The sequence below is a fragment of the Sminthopsis crassicaudata genome, chromosome 2 (assembly GCF_048593235.1).
Source record: "Sminthopsis crassicaudata isolate SCR6 chromosome 2, ASM4859323v1, whole genome shotgun sequence".
Classification (NCBI taxonomy): domain Eukaryota; kingdom Metazoa; phylum Chordata; class Mammalia; order Dasyuromorphia; family Dasyuridae; genus Sminthopsis; species Sminthopsis crassicaudata.
Genome location: NC_133618.1, coordinates 110,649,218 through 110,668,029, shown reverse-complemented (window position 1 = coordinate 110,668,029; position 18,812 = coordinate 110,649,218). Strand labels below are relative to the sequence as shown.

At 36.3% G+C, this 18,812-nt stretch overlaps 1 protein-coding gene across 6 annotated transcripts in view; it reads left to right on the top strand.

The window, feature by feature from the left end:
• Window positions 1–18,812, top strand: part of PUS10 (pseudouridine synthase 10) — a 93,994-nt gene that overhangs the window by 402 nt on the left and 74,780 nt on the right. For 2 of the 6 annotated variants that reach the window (XM_074287003.1, XM_074287007.1), the window contains exons 2-4: window positions 10,949–11,085; window positions 12,100–12,354; window positions 12,751–12,837. In XM_074287003.1, the coding sequence (XP_074143104.1) occupies window positions 10,960–11,085; window positions 12,100–12,354; window positions 12,751–12,837 (468 nt within the window). In that variant the 5' untranslated portion in view covers window positions 10,949–10,959. Of the gene's footprint in view, window positions 1–490; window positions 558–10,944; window positions 11,086–12,099; window positions 12,355–12,750; window positions 12,838–16,101; window positions 16,180–18,812 lie in introns of those variants that run through there. The other 4 variants (XM_074287004.1, XM_074287005.1, XM_074287006.1 and 1 more) reach the window with 3 other exon arrangements.

The window sequence follows — 18,812 nt, the reverse complement described above, 5'->3', positions numbered from 1 at the left end:
GGGTGACAAACGCCTTCGTTACCTTTTCTTCCTCCTCTCCTTTTAAACGGCTGGGGGTAATCCAGAAGTCTTAAACGGCTGGGGGTAGTAATCCAGAAGTCCGTGCCCATCCCCGTCCCCACTGCGCGGGGTGGGGCTGGGGGCGCCAAAGGAGGAAGAAACTCCCGGAGCTGGAAGGAATCTCTACAGTCGGCAGCCGGCACACGTGGGAGGGGAGCTGCCCGAAGTTAGAGAACTTTGTTGGGTCCAAACTCACTCCTCGCTTCATCCTAAATTAGCACAAAAGGCGAGGAGGAAAGTACTTTTGTCTGTTTTGGTTTTTTTGAGGAAGAAATGATGATGAGACCCAGTCGCTCCCTTGTAGCTGAGTGAAACCTGACCGGATTTGGGAGTGAAGAGATTGGGTTTTTTTTTATGAGTAATGCAGTTGGAATCTCTCCGGTTACTTAAAAGCAATGTGGCTGGGCAAGTCATTCGAATCTCAGCTTCTCTTGCTAATCTACAAGACAAGGGTTGAGCACTAAAGTTCATTTCTTATACTTCTAGGAGGTTCGCAGGTAACACTTGGTTCTCGAAGCCTATGCTAGCGTAACACGTGCTCTAGCAATTACAGGCTGCTATCGCGGGATCAACTTTCTTAAGCTAAAGAACAATCTCTTCATTTAAAGAAAAGGGGTTTTTTTTTTGGTTGAGTGGTTTTTTTTGGGGGGGAGAGGTGTTTTGTTTTGGGGTGGGGAGTGGGAGGAAGGGGAGAATCTTAGCTTAGTTAAGATCAGTACGGCATTCAGACAATTCATTTTAGACTATTGAAGAAAATAGGAGCAAAAATATTTGCAATGAGGATCATATAGTTATTGTAAGTAAGTTTTTTTTTTTTTTATTGTAATTCCAGTTTGAAAGATTGAATGTAAAGTGAAAAAAGCTTTAAATCATTGAATGAATCTTTGGTTGCTGGTTTAAAACAATATGTGGTATGATTTTTAAGTGCCTGAGTTACTAAAAACAGGTTTTGCTTAGTCAATTGTTTTTTAAATTCCTATTTTATTTATTTATTTTTTTATGAGAAGACGTTACTTGCTGAATAGAGGAGGTATATATTAGGAAATGATGAGGTAAAAAGCACTAAAATTTTAACCTCTAGCGGCAGCTAGGTGGCGCAATGGATAGAGCACCAGCCCTCAAGTCAGGAGGACCTGAGTTCAAATGTGGTCTCAGACATTTAACACTTCCTAGCTGTGTGACCCTGGGCAAGTCACTTAACCCCATTTGCCTACACAAACAAACAAATAAACAAATAAATAAAAAAAACTTTAACCTCTAGAAAGGTCTTCTATTTAGAAATCTATTAGAGTTATTCAGGAAAGAGGGTTGAGGGATCTTCAGATTTGTGAACCTCTTTTTTTAGGATTTTAATGTCACGCATTTCTTGAATTAACATGTCTTAATCATTAGAAAGGTGTGTAGAAAGGATGTCAATCTTTAAAGCTAGGAGCTTATATATAATACAAACACCAATCCAACAAACAATGCTTAGTAATAATAATAACAGCTAATATTTATATAGTTCTAACTGTGTTCCAGGTACTGTGCTGATAATAAGTACTTTAATTTCTTCCATTCTTCACAATTCAGGAAGTAGGTGCTTTTATTGCATCTATTTTACAGGTGAGAAAACTGATGCAAAAAGGTTGAGTTGCTCATGATCACATGACTTGGAAGTGTCTGAGATCAGATTCGAATTTAGGTTCTTTTTTACTGTAGACCTCGAACTCATCACACTATAGCACCTGTTAGCATGGTGCCTGGCTTCTGCTGGCTGCTGCTTAATAAATGTTTGTTGACATTAAAAGCCTACTATATGTAAAGTGCAGGAAATAGATTCAAAATGACAAGTAGTTCCTTCTCTGAAAGCCCTTGCATTATGCTAGGAGAAAACAGTGTATTTATAAATAAATATATACAGGATAATTGAGGATGAGAGCATCTTGCAGAAGCCCTGGATTAGTAAAGACTTCCAGGTGGAGATTGCAAATGAATTGAATTTTTAAGGATACTATGGACTAAGATGTGATTGAATGCTAGAGTTTGAGAAACGATATGTGGGATATTTTGTCTATCAATCAAAAAGAATTTATTTTACTTTCTATCTATATGTCCCAGGCATTGTGGTAAACACTGGGGGTACTAAAAGAGGCAAAAAAGACTCCTTGCCCTCAAGGAATTTAAAATCTAATTGGAGAGACAATGTGCAAACATGTGTACAAATCAAGGTATTTAAGGAATAAATAGAAAATAACTATAGAAGCTTTGGAAAAGCACTAGAATTAAAAGGCTATGCAGAAGGCATCCTATAGAAGATAGGATTTTAGATTTAAAAGAAGCCCAGGAAGTCAGTAGTTAGGATAGAGGAGGGAGAACATTCTAGCCTTGGGGAGAACAGCCGGGAGGCCAGAGTCCCTGGCTCAAAGAGTATGTCTTGAGGAGTTAGGTGTAAGAAGATTGGAAAGAAGGGGTGGGAGATAGGATCCAGGTTTTGAAGGGTTTTGAAAACAAAACAGCCTTTTGTACTGGAGGCACTAGGAATGTTTCTTGATTAGGAGGGTAACATGATCAGAACCATGCTTCAGGAAAATGACTTTAGTGTCTGGTTTGGAATAGGGAGAAACTTGCAGCAGGCAGACTTTACAGTAGTCAGTAGTGATAAAGGCCTGCAACTGGAATGAGGGCAGTGTCAGAGGAAAGAAGTGTGTTTGAGAGATTTTACAAAGGTAAAGTCAACAGGCCTTGGCAAACAGACTAGATATAGGGGTGAGAGATAGTAAGGACTTGAGTCTAGTCAGGTTTTGAACCTGGAAGACTTAAGAAGATGGTGTTCCCCTATTAATGAAGAAGATAGGAGGGGGAAAATATTTTTGGGAAAGATAATGAATTCTTTTTTGATCATAGTGAGATTTCTATTGAAATTTCAGATTTCTACTAGACATTTGGTTTGAGATATCTGAAAGGCACTTGGAGACATGAGATTGGAGGTCAACAGAAAGATTGGGACAACAAATGTAGATTTGAGAATCATCAGTATAGTGATGTTAAAGTCCAAAGTAAAGTAATATATAGAGAGAAAAGAGAAGATGGTCAAAGATATAATCCTGAGGAACACTTACAGTTGTAATGAGTAAAATGTAAAGAGTGTGATCTGGAGGAAGATCCAACAAAGGAGAACAAGAAGGGCGAGTCAGATAAAAATCTGGACAGAGTGGTCCCCTGAAAATTTAGGGAGCAGAGAGTATCAATGGAGGTTAGAGTCATCAACTGTCTCAGAGGTTACAACGAGGTTAAAGACAATGAGGACTAAGAAAAGACTATCTTATTTGGCAAATCAGAGATTATTAGAAACTTGAGGGAGAGTGATTGCAGTAGAATATTAAGATCTGAAGCCATGTTTTATAAAAAAGAGATCGAGAGGAGTGTGGAATACCGATTGTACAGCCTTTTTTAGAAGTTTGGCTAGAAAGAGCAGGGATGGAAGATGGAAGGGATGGAACAATTGAGGTTTGTTTTTTTTTTAGGGTAAGGGAACTATGAGCATGTTTGTGACAAGGAGAGATTAAAAATAAGTGAAAAATTGGGGATGACAAAGTGGTAATCTTTTTTATTTGTTTTGTATTTATGTAATAATATTTTTCTCCGGTTGCATGGAAAGATAGATTTCAACATTCATTTTTGTAAGATTTTGAGTTCCAGATTTTTCTCCCTCCTTCCCATCTCCCTTAGACAGCAAGCAATCTGATATATTTTATGCATATACAATTTTTTATTATTAATTTTTATAATTATAACTTTTTTTTGACAGGTATATAGGTAATTTTTTTTTTTTTTTAAATACAACATTATCCCTTGTACTTCCTTCTGTTCCGAATTTTCCCCCTCCTTCCCTCCACTTCCTCCCCTAGATGGCAGGCATTCCCATACATATTAAATATCTTATAGTATATCCTAGGTACAATATATATATGCAAAACTGAATTTTTTTGTTGTTGTTGCAAAGGAAGAATTGTATTCAGAAGGTAAAAATAATCTGGGAAGAAAAACAACAACAAAAAAAATAGCTGACAGTTTACCCTCATTTGCCAGTGTTCCTTTTCTGGATGTAGCTGATTCTGTCCATCACTGATCACTTGGAATTGGATTAGATCTTCTCTATGTTGAAGATATCCACTTCCATCAGAATACATCCTCATACAGTATCATTGTTGAAGTATATAATGATCTCCTAGTTCTGCTCGTTTCACTCAGCATCAGTTGATTTAAGTCTCTCCAAGACTCTCTGTATTCCTCCTGTTGGTCATTTCTTACAGAATAATAATATTCCATAACATTCTATGCATGTACAATTATGTTAAACATTTCCATATTAGTTATAAGGAAAAACCACAGAAAGAAAAAACATTTTAAAAAGTGAACATAGTGTGCTTGAATCTGCATTTAGTTTCTCTAGTTCTGGGTGTGGATAGCATTTCCCATCACAAGCCTTTTGGAATTGTCTTGGATCTCTATGTTGCTGAGAAGAGCCAAGTCAATCATAGTAGATCACAAAATGTTGCTGTTACTGTGTACAGTGTTTTCTTGATCTGCTCGCTCCACTGAGCATCAGTTCGTATAAGTCTTAACAGGTTTTTCTGAAAGCATCCTGTTCACCATTTCTTATAGAACAATAGTATTGCATTCTATTCATAAACCACAACTTGTTTAGCATTCCCTAATTGATGGGCATCTACTTAATTTTCAATTCTTTGCCAACACAAAAAGAACTGCTATAAATATTTTTGTATATGTGCCTTTTTTTCCTTTTTATATGATCTCTTTGGGATATAGACACAGTAGGGGGATTGCTGAATCAAAGGATATGCATTGGTATAAAGCCCTGTGGGCATATTTCTAATTTTCTCTCCAGATTGGTTGGATTAGTTTCCTACTCCACTAACAGTATATTAATGTCCCAGTTTTCCCACATCCCTGGTAACATCATTTTCTGTCATCTTAGCTAATCTTACAGGTGTGTTTTTTAACTCTAAAGTTTTTCTTTAGTAATTTAGAGTTTTTTAAAAATATGACTATAGATACCTTTAATTTCTTCATCTGAAAACTGTCTATTCAAATCCTTTGACCATTTGTCATCTGGGAAATAACTTGTATTCTTATAAATTTGACTAAGTTCTCTAAGTATTTTAGAAATAAGGTCTTTTCTGAAATACCAGTTGTAAAAATTGTTTGAGGAGACAATCTGTTGCAGGAGATGGGGATGGATGGGATCATTTGAACAAGGAGACATTAGTTTTGGTAAGGAGTAAGAGTAAGGCCATTTATCATGAACAGGAATGAGAAGGGAAAGTGGCAGAAGGAGCCTGAATGAGAGAAGATCAAGAAGAGGGAGTTCTCTGTGAATGGCCTCAGTATTTTTTGTATAATCTGAGGCAAGATTCTCAATTTAGACAGTGGGGGGTAAAGGAAACCTTGGGAGGTTTGAGAAGGGATAAAAAAGTTTGGGGGAACTACGCAAGAGAGTGGGAGAATGAGTTGGAAGGGGAGGTCATGTGATTTTTCTCCATCTTCATTCAGCTGTACATGTGCAGAAATGAAGGTGATAAATGGCTGTAGCAATCTGAGGCTGAGGTTTTGTTGGAGGGAAATTGGTGATAAAAGAGGGCCGGTTAAAGATTCAAGAGAGAACAAAAGTGTGGAAGTAGAATGGATTCACCAAGGAATCAAGATAGGGAGAAGAGGAGAAATGGTTAGTGGGGAGACTGCCTGGGAGAGAATAGAGGACTCAAGGAGGTCACAGTGAAGATTAAGGGTAGAATTGTATATCAGAGGGAAATGTGAAAAACCAGTACATTATGATTTAGATAAGAGGATTTCAAAATTTTTGACCATAGGAGTCAATATATTTGTGGGTAACAAAAAGATCAAGGGTATGGGTCATCTTTGATTGTGTCTGAGAAAAATAAAAAGTAATTTGATTGCTATTGGAGTTGAAGCATTTGTGTGTGTGTGTGTTTTGCAGAAACTGAGTTATGATAAATATACCCTTTAATAATCCTTTACTAAAATATCAGATAAAGTTTTCTTTTATAGTGTCAAGATATTAGAAATAACTAGTTTTCCAGAACTAATAACAATCCTTTGCAATCCTCCTATGAGGAATCTCACCCTCTGGCAAAATCCCACATAATTACTGTATTGTTTTTACCAGTACCAGGTGTTTTCTGACCTTGTCGAAGGACCAGTGTTCTAGTCATGAAGCCCTGCTATGAATCAAACTTGTCACATTGCTGCTATTATCTCTTATTGTCAGGGCTACTGCCCACTGAGCTGCCATTGGTATAAGTATTAAGATTTGACCCCACTAAAGCTGAACCCCCTTAAGGGACAGGACCTCTAGTACATGGTTCCTGGTGAACATGATATTTCTACCTCACTTTGAATTTAAATTTGTTTAATTCCTGATTCCAGTCTATAACTTGCTTTGTTCTGCTCTGGTCACCCAAGGTTAGAGGCTGGTTCCTCCCAATTGAAAATAGCTAATGACTATCAAAATATTTAATTTGTATGTGTGTGTGTGTGTGTGTGTGTGTGTGTGTGTGTGTGTGTGTGTGTATATATATATATATATATATATATATATATATATATATATATATATATATATATATATATATATATATGTTTTATGTTCTTTAATTCATTTCATTTATTTAACACATATTGCTATTACTTCCTGTCTTAGTCTCTGTGGTCCAGTTAACTATTCCTCTTATGACGTTCTATCTCCCATTTTTGTGCCCTTGACTGGCCATCCTATTCTTGGAATTCTCTCACTTTTCACCTTTGCCTCAAAGAATCCCTTGCTATCTTCAAGACTCAATTCATGCACCATTTTCGAAATAAATTTTTTTTCTGATTCCTCTACTTCCATTTCCCATATTGCATTTAACTAATTTGTATTTCTTTTGTATTTTTATATATAGTACTTACATGTACATATATATATGTTTTCATACAAATATATAAATGCATGTTGTCAAGCCCTCTAGAATGTAAATTCCTTGAAAGCAAGAATTGTTGTAATTTTTTGTCTTTTTCCCCAGTGCCCAGCACAGTGTTTGGCACATAGTAAATGCTTAATAAATGTACTGTGATTGATTGAGCACAGTTCATGAATTATATTGTGTGAAATGGACTGTTTAAGCTAGGGGTTCTCAAACTATGGTCCGAGGGCCAGATGCAGCCCACTGAAGACGTGTATGTAGCCTGCCGGGTTATGGCAAATGGGTTGAGGTATGGAGACAGAGTGTGAGTTTTTGTTTTTACTATAGTCCGGCCCTCCAGCAGTCTGAGGGACAGTGAACTGGCCCCCTATTTAAAAAGTTTGAGGACCACTGGTTTAGGCCTTGGAGATACAAAAATAAAATGAATTAAGATGGTCCACCAGGAGCTTATAATACAGTAGGGGGTGATAAGGCATGTACTAGTCAGTCAAAAAGCATTTAATAAGCACTTTTTCTGTACCAGCACTATGTTAAGTATTGGGAATTCAGAGACAAAAATGAAATGATTCCTGCCTTCACAAAGCTAACATTGTTTTTGGGGAGACTATATATTTATATACATACATACAGGGAGACTACATATTTATATACATACATATGGGGAGACTACATATTTATATACACACACACACACACAATTACATACAACGTAAATGGAAGGCACCTTAGAGAGCAAATAGTATTAATTGGAGAACCAAATCTTCTATAGGAGACTTTTAAGCTATTTTTTTAATTTTAAGAGCTAAAGGTGAAAAGGGAGAACATTGTGTTCTTGGGGGACAGTGGGAGCAAAAATAACTAAATGGGAGATGGAGCATTGTATGAAGTCAGTGGAAGTGGCATGTGGAGGGAAGATCTATATCTGGAGTGGATCAAGGTTTTGAAGAACTGTAAATGTTCATCAGAGTCTCTGTTCTCTTTTAGAGGCAGAGGGGAGCTTCTGGAATTTATTGAATAAGGAAGACTCTGAAATAATCAGAATTAGGCCTGTGGCATGTATGTTTGGCCCCTTTTCGCTTACATTCTGCTTCCCTCCATGTACTCTGTGATCCAATCCTAATGAGGGGTCTACTTGCTGTTTGCCTCCCATGTGATTTCTGTGCCTTTACATTCTCTGCTCTTTAGGCATAAAATGTTCTTTATTTTAACCTCCAACTCTCATACTATCTGGCTTCGAGGCTCAGCTCAAGAATCTCGTCTTCTAGGAAGCCTTTCTTGGTCTCCCCAGATACTAATGCTACCCCCTCCAGAGTTACCTTCAATGGATTTTGTATTTATCTTGTATGTTGGATTTCTCATGTGTTGTCTCTTCTGAGCTTCTTAAAGAAGACTTTTTCTTTTTCTTTTGTATCTATAGTTCTTAGCACATAGTAATCACTTATTAAGTGCTTAATTGATTGAATCAGATTGATAAGAGATTTGAGGCAAGGAGATTAAAATACCAGAAAGACTTGTAGTAATTGTAAGATTGTAGGAATTGTAGGAGTCTCTTGAAGGCTCAATTCATATCAGTTAATGCAGTACATTTTTTTTTTTTTAACTCCATAAAGCAAAGTATCTTGAAATTGAATCTTGTTTTGGTTCCTCTATCTGGCCTTATCCCCAGCTAATATAAGTTTATAAGTAGCCAGTGAGATAATAATATTGATAGTTCTTGCTTCATATAAATTTGTAATAAAAAAATGACTTTACATAAAGACTTCTGAAATAAATATGCATTCCAAAAAAAAAAAATCTTTGTTTACTTTATTATACAGACACATGCTCTCTCACTCCTAGCTCCTGAGCTTCTTTTGGTACTTCCCAGTCCCTTTCCCCTTTCTCCCTCTCCCACCCCAGCCAAAAAGAAAAAAAAATCTACAAAAAAAAATAAGAAAGAAAGAAAAACAAACCTAAAACCCTCTAAGGGAAAGAAAAGGGAGTCCTGGAGAGATAGCTACCTCCTGATGGAGCTTTGGCTTTAGACTTCCAGGAGCGGAGAGAGGAAACTTGCCCACTCACTCCACCTTGTCCAGCCCCATGTGCTTGAGATTCTTTTCACCTTCATATTTCCTATTTTTCCTGTCTATGTCCATGTAAGGCCTCTGCCTGGCTGCCCTGTTTTCCCTTTCTATTTGAGCCTTTGAGTGCTCCTATTCTTTCTCCAGTTCTTACTTCTCTGGCCCCCATCCTCCTATGTATTTGAACATTCCAGTGAGCAGTTTTTCATTATGTAAAAATCACTTTATAAAGGCAGTCTGTTGGAGTTCAGAAGGACCCCAGAATATTCTCATTCTGGAAGAATTTGGAGATAATCTCCAAGTCTAGAGGCAGAGTTTTATGTAAATTGTTTTGCTAATTAAAGTAGGCCAGATTCCAAAAGAGGAAAATAGCAAAAGGACAACAAGCAAGTAAATTTTTAGGGATTTGGGGAAGACAGATCAAAAAACAGGAGGATAAATGACATGGGATTGGGGTCAACACGATTTTATTAATGAGGCTGGCAATGAGCCCTTTTCTCCTTTGATGAAACTAAGAAATGCTCATTGTTTTGAGTCCAGATGTGAAATAGCTATCTAGACATTTGGGTGATAAACCAGACATCCTTGAAGAATAGCTTAGTGGAATAAAGTTATGAAGCCCAACTACCTTTCTTTCACACACATTCTTCCACTTCACTAACAATGACTACATTCCTAAGGTGACTGCATCATTCTCAAGGCCAGATGGCTTGGGGGTTTCTTAAAAAGTATAGATAGGGGTCTCTACTACTATGGGGTTTCTACTCTGTCAAATCCGCTTACTTAAAACAGGAACTGTCTGTAATAGGAAGTTAAGATCTAGAACAGTATTGAAATGGATGGCGAGGAGAATGTCATCATCCAGGAGTAGCTAGTCTCTGTGAATGTCAGAAATAAAAGGGATCATGAAAGAAAAAAGCCTAAAATGAAAGGAAGTTTGTTAATTATGGAACTGATCTTCCAGAAGCCACAAGGTGAAGGAATGGGCAGATCTGTAATGGGACATAGAGGGAAGATAGATAAGAAAACAGATGAATGGGAATAGGGAGAAAGCAGCTGGTGTTAAGGAGGGCCTGGAGTTTGTCCTGTAGTAGTTATAACTTAGGAAAGAGACTAAAAGGTGATGAGAATATGCTAATCCTTAGGAAAGGAGGCCAGGTAGAATATTGATGGATATGAGGAATGTTACTACTGATGGCAAGAAAGCCCAGCTTCTCAGCAAACTCAATCAGAACTTGGTGGTTTTGTGTTTGATAACTGTATATTGGAAATTTTAAGATAAGGAGAAATTATTTTCCTTAGGACATTAGAGATAGTTTCATGAAGAAGATAGCATTGGTACTGAGTTTTAAAGGATAGTATGAAATTAACAAGTGCTAATAAATTGGGGCAGCTGGAGAGGGCATTACAGGCCTTGGGAACAGTGGGAGTGAAAATACTGATGTGGCAAATATCAAGAGTACTTAACTTAGATTGCATATTATTTAACAGTTAAATGGAGCAACAATGTCACAAAGAACAATAGACAGCATGGCATAATAGAAAGTAAAAGTTAGAAGACCTAGACTTAAATATCCCTTCATATACTTTCCATATATTTGACTGTAATTGTCTATAGAATCAATATCTTTGAATCTCTCAGAGCCTTAGCTTCTTCATCTGTTAAATAAAGAGACTAGATCGTGTTCTTGGGGAGGTGAGTCTTTAAAGTACCTGTAAACATTTAAAGCATTATCTAAATAAGAACTGTTATAAGTATTTTGGTTACCATTTGTATTTGCTAAAATTAAATGTGAAATTACTTGTTATCCTTATAACTTTTTTGTTTGTTTTTGAAGTTAGGTTTTCTCAGTATGTTCCCACTGGCTGAAAAAGACAAGTCTATTGCTCGATTGCTGTTCAGTACTGGCACTTGTCCACGATGTATCTTCAGATTCTGTGGTGTGGATTTTCATGCACCTTACAAACTTCCATATAAGGTCTTTGCATATTTTTTTAAATTAAAAAAAATGCTATGTATATATACCTGAATATCTGTATGTATGATTTTATATTTATTCCTAATCCTTTAGTAAGTTTAAGTTTTCTATATTAACAAAATACAGAAGATTATTGACACTGGTAAGAAGAGATTCTCACAAAACAAAAAGTTCAGAGAATAATCCTATGATGCATTGATTGTTGAGATAGCCATTCTGCTGGAGGCATGTATAATGAAACATTTCCCTTATATAACACTTAAAGGTATAAAACCCCTTTTGCATATTATCTCATTTGATCCTCAAAATAAGCCTGCCAGCTAAGTGCAGTTATTATCTGCATTTTACAGACTGAAGAAGCCTAAGGCTGAGGGAAGTTAAGTGAATTGCTTAGCTAATCTCTGATGTAGGATTTAATTTTAGGCCTTCTTGATTTCCAACACTCTTCAGTGGCCCTTCCCTTTGATTTCATTAGTATAGGGAATTTCCCAGGGAGGAAGCTGCCTCTTTCAATTCAAGGCAACACTTTTATTGCACTTTAGCACCATAGAATTGCTCAGAGCCCTGACATATTATAAATGACATGTCCAGGGTCACCTTGCAGAGGATGTGGAAGTATTATATCTAGTTAAACCCCCGCATATTATAGAAGAGGAGAATAAGGGATGGAAAAATATAAATATTAGTATGATGATAGCTTACCCAAGGTCAAATAAGTACTAGATATTTGAGTGAGAGTTTAAGCTTAGTCTCCCTAACTCTTAAAAGCTACATTCCAGAATTAACATTTATCTTTTAAATCCTTTTTATGTTATAGAACTTAAGAGTTCTTATGTTATAGAACTTCATGAAGGTATAGGATGAAGAAGTTACTACAAAATTTATGGGAACAAAAATTAAATATATTGTATTTAATATTTCTCACTGATGTTTTAATACATGGTGTGAGATGCCTTGAGAGGCATTATCCAAAAAAAAATTTTTTTTTTTTCTCATTCAACTTCCTTTCTTTAGGACTTGCTTAGAGAGCTCGAGAATTTCCTGAAAACTGAAGATGATGATTTATCTTTGGAAGCTACCAAACCACCCCTCAAGAAGATTCGATTACAAGATGAAGAGACTCAAATTGATGATCAGAGTCAAAATGGTGGGGAGATAACTGCCATTGTGAAGGACGAAAATATGATACCTGAGAAGCCATATCTAAATGCATGCAATATATGTTTGGGAATTCTGCAAGAATTCTGTGAGAAGAAGTTCATTAAAAAGGTAAATGATTTGTACTTATTAAGGAATATCACTTTGAAAGCTGAGCAGAGGATGGGTTGTAGCAGTGAGACACTTGTGGCACACAGACCCACTTTAAGATTATTGTAGTAGTCTATTTAGTACAATTGCATTGTATAAATGAAGAGAGAAGACCCAGAGAAGGAAACCACTTGTAGAAGGTCACAGCCAGTTAAATGACAAAGTTGGAACTAGAAGCCAGTTTTTTGTGATTCTTAGTCCTATGTTTTTTTCTAGTATAGATTACAGCATTTGGAACTATATTTGCTTAACTAAAAATTTGGAATATTTTAATATCAATTAGTTGATCAAAATTTCAAGTTAGAGTGAAATTTCCAAAAGTTCCTATGGATTTATGTAAATGTATTCATTTTTCAGGTGTGTCAGAAGGTTGTGTCTTCTGGGTATGAATTCACCAACTTGGTATTTTCAGTGTCCTTCCCACCACAGTTGTCTGTAAGAGAGGTATGACCATTTTCACCATTTGATTCATATATTAATAAATGCTTAAAATATGGGAAAAGTTAGAATGATGTTGCAACATGTTGTTTATTTCCTCTTTTGTGTAAATTTCTAAATATTAAAAGAAATGTATTAGTGGTGAGTAGATACCCAGATAATGAGTTATTAACATTTTTTTTCAGAGTTGCATTCCTTTTGAGTGGAATGAATAGTGACAAGTGTCTGATCGGCTATGTAGAGACACTTTTTTGGGAAATACCAGAGTTCATAATGGCTTGGAGAAGAAGGAGCATATTTCTCCTGTTTGGGAGAGGCCACGTGACAAGTGTCTGATTGGCTATGTAGAGACACTTTTTTGGGAAATACCAGAGTTCATAATGGCTTGGAGAAGAAGGAGCATATTTCTCCTGTTTGGGAGAGGCCACATCGTTCTCCGGCTTGTTCAGAACATAAAAAAACTTTCAAGAGTTTCTGTTTTCACTGGCAGTATAGGGGGAAGAACTTTCTGGACTTTTCATTGAACTTGGGTACTTAATCTTCCTCCATTTATAGGAGAAAAATAATTTTAAACACTTCAGTAGTTCAGTGATCACTGATTTTTTTCCTATCAGAATAATTCTTTCACCAAGGGAACAGAAAATCAACCTTTCACCAATCCTTTCACCACAACTCCTCTATGACTTTAAGTCTCAGAAGGACTGATGTTTCAGCACAGTTTAGTGTTTTGTTTTGTTTTGTTTTTTATTTAAATTTTTTAAAAATTTTATAATTATAAATTTTTTTATGACAGTATATATGCATGAATAATTTTTTTTATAACATTATCCCTTGTATTCATTTTTCCAAATTTTCCCCTCCCTCCCTCAACTCCCCTAGATGACAGGCAACCCCATACATTTTACATGTGTTACAGTATAACCTAGATATATGTGTGTAAATCCCATTTTCTTGTTGCACATTAAGTATTAGATTCCGACAGTATAAGTAACCTGGGTAGATAGATAGTAGTGCTAACAATTTACATTCATTTCCCAGTGTTCCTTCTCTGGGTGTAGTTGTTTCTGTCCATCATTGATCAACTGGAAGTGAGTTGGATCTTCTTTATGTTGAAGATTTCCACTTCCATCAGAATACATCTTCATACAGCATTGTTGTTGAAGTGTATAGCGATCTTCTGGTTCTGTTCATTTCACTCAGCATCAGTTCATGTAAGTCTCTCCAGACCTTCCTGAATTCATCCTGCTGGTCATTTCTTTCAGAGGAATAATATTCCATAACCTTCATATGCCATAATTTACTCAGCCATTCTCCAATTGATGGGCATCCATTCATTTTCCAGTTTCTAGCCACTATGAAAAGGGCTGCCACAAACCTTTTGGCACATACAGGTCCCTTTCCGTTCTTTAGTATTTCTTTGGGATATAAGCCCAATAGCAGCAATGCTGGATCAAAAAGTATGCACAGTTTGATAACTTTTTGGGCATAATTCCAGATTTCAGCATAGTTCAGTGACCATAGAGCTGACAAAGTCCAGCATCAGCCTTTGACACTGTGTGGCCCACTCTAGTGGAGCCATGTACCCTCTATGTGTCTGTGGCTGCTCTTCTCCAAGATTGTAGCCTGTAGAATACTTACTGATGTATATTAACAGAGGGGATTTCTTAATTGGGCATCTTCTGAACCAGCAAAATCACATTTAGTTTAAAAAATTTCAGGTACTACATTATGTGTCAGGGGGACAGAGACAAAACTAAATCAGTCGCTGCTTTCCAGGGACAAAACTAAATCAGTCGCTGCTTTCCAGGGACAAAACTAAATTAGTCGCTGCTTTCCAGAAGACTACTATCTATTGACATGAAATAGCATATAGACAAAAGATTTAATATAGACAGTATAAAAGTAAATACAAAGGACTGTTGGTAGGGATGGGTTAGAGGGAAGAGAGACTGAACAATTAAAAGGAGTTTAAGAATGGCCATGTGAAAAAAATCCTGTTTAAGCCTGAGCTTTAAAGGGACTTCTAGGGGTTTTAAGAGAAGATGAAGAGGAGGGAAAGCATTCTAGGCTTGGAGATTGGACTTTGCAGTGGTATGGAGACAGGAAATGAAACATTCACTGCAGGGGTTAGCAATTAAGCCAGTTTGACCAGAATGTAAAGTGCACAGAGGGAGGGAACAGAAAATCAATCTAGAAAAATGGGTTGCAACCATTTGGTGAAGAACTTTTAAGTATTGAACAGAAATGTTTGTAGTTTATCAGATCTGGATTCAGGGATATCTATTTGATGCCTATTTGGAGGATGAATTTGCAGTAATGATAATGACAAAATATAATAATAGCAGTTAGTATTGATATATTGCTTTAAAGTTTTCAAAATGTTTTTCGACTATCTCAGAAGACAGGGTCACATGGCTAGTTAAATATCTGAAATAAAATTTGAATGCACGTCTTCATGACTCCAGGTCTGGAGGTCAGTCCACTCATATTGCCTAGAAATTAGAGGTTAGGAAGTTATCATAATTATCTCTGCAAATCTGAATGGAGAAAAGGAGAGATAAAGAAAAGATGTTAAGGCAGTAGAATCAACAAATCTTGATAGCTGATTACCTCTGAAGACAGGGATAAGGGAAATATTGAGAATGACTCCAGGGTTTTGAATCTGGGTGACTACAAAGGCTGGCGGTTTCCTGTAAGGAAACAAGGAAGTTTGGGAGAGAGATGAGTTTATAGGAAAGGTAAGGTGTTTAGTTTTTGGCTCTGGTATATCCATGTAAAGATATTGAAGATATGAGCACAGAGCTCAGCGAGGAGATAAAAATCTAGAAACATCAATGTGAAGCTTATCTTTATACATAGGCTCACCAAATATAGATACTGAGCCAGAACAGAATACTGAAAAGGAATGGTTGGATAGGTAAGAAGAGAACCAAGAGAGAAGGCTCTCATAAAAGTTCGAGGAGGAGAGGGTATTAAAAAAGAAGGGGATAGTCAGTTATGTCAAATGTTAAAAGAGTCAAGAAAGATGAGAACTTAGTAAAAAATAAGAGATTATTAATCTTAAGATGTTCCAGTTGTTGAGTGTAGTAAAAAACTTAGATTACAAAGAATGAGAAATTAATAAAAGTGAGGAAATGTGGAGACAGGGAATACTGCCTTTTTTTTTTTTTTTAGGAATTTGTCTATGAAAAGGAGGATAAAGATAGAGTGACTTCAAGAAAGGTTTGACCAAGTGAAAGTTTTTGGAGAAAAAGGACACGGTCCTGGCGTATTTGAGAAGGATGTGATCGGAAGTACAAGCAGAAAGTCAGCTCTGGGAAGGAGAAGGGTCTTGGAGAAGAGAATGAGGTAAAAAAAGAGAAAGGGAGATTCATTGGAGGAGGCTTGAGGTACAGAATTGAGGAGAAAAGGGAGCATTATTCTAAGTCAAATGGAAGGCAGCGTCTCTTGAGAATCTGTGAACGAGGACTGGAAAAGTTGGTTGGAGAAAAGCGTAAGTTTGGAACAGCTGGTATGGAGAGTATAGTATAGGGTCAGGTAGGGAAGGCTGCAAGAATTTCCCAGTCATTTTTCTCTTCCCTCCTTCTCCTTCCTCACTTTTTGTTTTTCCTTCTCTTCCCCTTTCATAGACCCCAGAGGTATGGAGTCTTCAGACTTCTTGATTAGGTGGCATGGGAACCCAGCTGGTACCCTGTCCACAGTGACCTTAGTGAGAAAGGACTGACCCTTGATTGATTTTTTGTTACTTCTCCTTAAGGCATAGATCATCCTAGGGCTTCCCCTCTGTTAAGTTTTATCTTTTTAATGTATAACTACATTTGTCACTACCACACCTCCAAATTGTCTTTCCTTTTCTTCAAATGTCTGGGCCTTGTGGGAATAATGTGAGTAGAGATCGTTCATATTTAATACTAAATGTCATAGAGAGACAAAACCATAGCCAAAGCTATTCCTTTTGTATAAAGTGAGGGCTGAGTGGAATTACTAAGTATTGTAGCTTCTCACTTATTTCATAAGGCTTTACCTTCTATGATATTTCTGTCTTTTCATCTTAGGGGTTCAGCCTTAATTATCCCACTTTTAGTAAATATTTTCTTTCTTTTGAGTTTGCCAGGTTGGAACTATATGTAGGAAACCACTATTGAGTCATCTTGCCAATTACATGATATGATTGTTATTCTTTACTCTGCCACCATGGTAGATCCAAAAACAGTGCTGGTAGAAACTAGAATTAGATGAAATGTAAAGATGATAACTGGGTTCATTAAATCAGCTTTACAACTATTAGATGAGAAATGGTTAACTACTAAGTTTTCTTTTTCCTATTGTTTATGTTTTAATGAACTCACTGTAGTATAGTAAAAATTATGCTGGTTTGATGTCATAGGATCTGAAATCGAATCCCTGCTTTTCTACTTATTAATCCTATGTCCCTAAGCACAAAACGTGATATGGTAGCCAAACAAAAAAGCTATTGGATTTTGAGCTGAAATAAGGGAAACATAGCTCCCAGGACTTTTAGGAGACCTAATTTCTTTCATTTGATCACAACTGGGGTGCTATGTTCAGTTCTGGATGCTACAGTTTAGGAAGGACTTTGATAAACCAGAGAATGCCCAGAGAAGGACAGCCAGAACACTGAAAGCCCTTAGGTTCATGCCATGTAAACATCATTTAAAGTAATTGGGCATGTTTATCCTAGTGAAGAGAAGGTTTAGGGAGAGCACAGTAGTCTTTCTTTTTTTTTTTTTTTTTAATTTGCTTTATGGAGCCTTATGGAAAAGCAATTAGACTTATTTTTTCTTGGCTCCAGAAGATAGAATTCACTACAATGAGTGGGAATTGTAAAAGGGAAAAATTTAAGTGTGATAGGAAAAAAAACCAGGTATAGCCACCTAAAATGTAATGATCTGTCCCAGAAGGTAGTAGTTTGTCTCTAAAGAGAACTTCAAGTAAAGATGAGATTTTTTTTTTCTTTAAGTACAGATTGAACTAAGTGATTTCTAAGCTTTCATTTCAGAAAGACATTGATTCTGTCATTCCTCCCCAAGAAATATGGAAAGACTAGAATGCTTTTCATTGTTGTCTTCATTGATAAAAAGGTAACTGGCCATTGGATGGAAAGAAAATTCTATCATAATAGTGACATTTATAATGTCAGATTTTAAAATTATTTATAATTTCTGTAGGCCTTTACTAGTCAGTGATCATAATTCTTCTGTGTTTTAAGGTCACCATTAGAATTCCTTTAAGTAAATATGAAAACATAGACATCAGAAAGGTTGTGAGTGACATATCCAGGAATGCAAAACAAATCTTCTTAAATTTCAGTTTCCTACCAGGTAATAACTGCCTTTCAAAGGCTTATATATGTGTGTATATACATATACATATAAATATACATATACATATACATATACATATTTATTTAGTAGTTTATCTAAGCATCTCTTTCATCATTTATAAGAATCACTACTTACTGTTTATTGAATGCTCATTGGACATAAAGTGATTAGAGATAGTACATATTTCTTCACCCATTCTCTTTTCAAAACTCCTTTACAAAATTTCTTATTCTTTCCCTTTTTCCTAATCTTTGAAAAAGAGGTGGCACTTCTTTTTTATATATGCAATTGATCTCTTACTCTCTCATCTTCAATAGATTGTATTCTCAGTCACCTTTCCTATTTCTCTAATTGTTAATTTCTCCTATCTGCTGTTCCCTTTTTTATTCCCTTAAACATTCCCAAGTTTCCCCTTTCCTTAAAACATTCTTTATTGCATGATTCTTATCCCCTCCTAGTTGTCATTCTATTTCTTTCTCATCTACAATACTTGAAATTGCTTATTTCCTTCACATCACTCCCTCAGCTCTTTCCTGCCTCATCAATTCAACAGAAACTGCTTTCTTCAAAGTTATCATTGATCTCTTACTTGTCAAATCTGGTAGTCTGTCTCACCTCTCTACTTCATTTAGCACA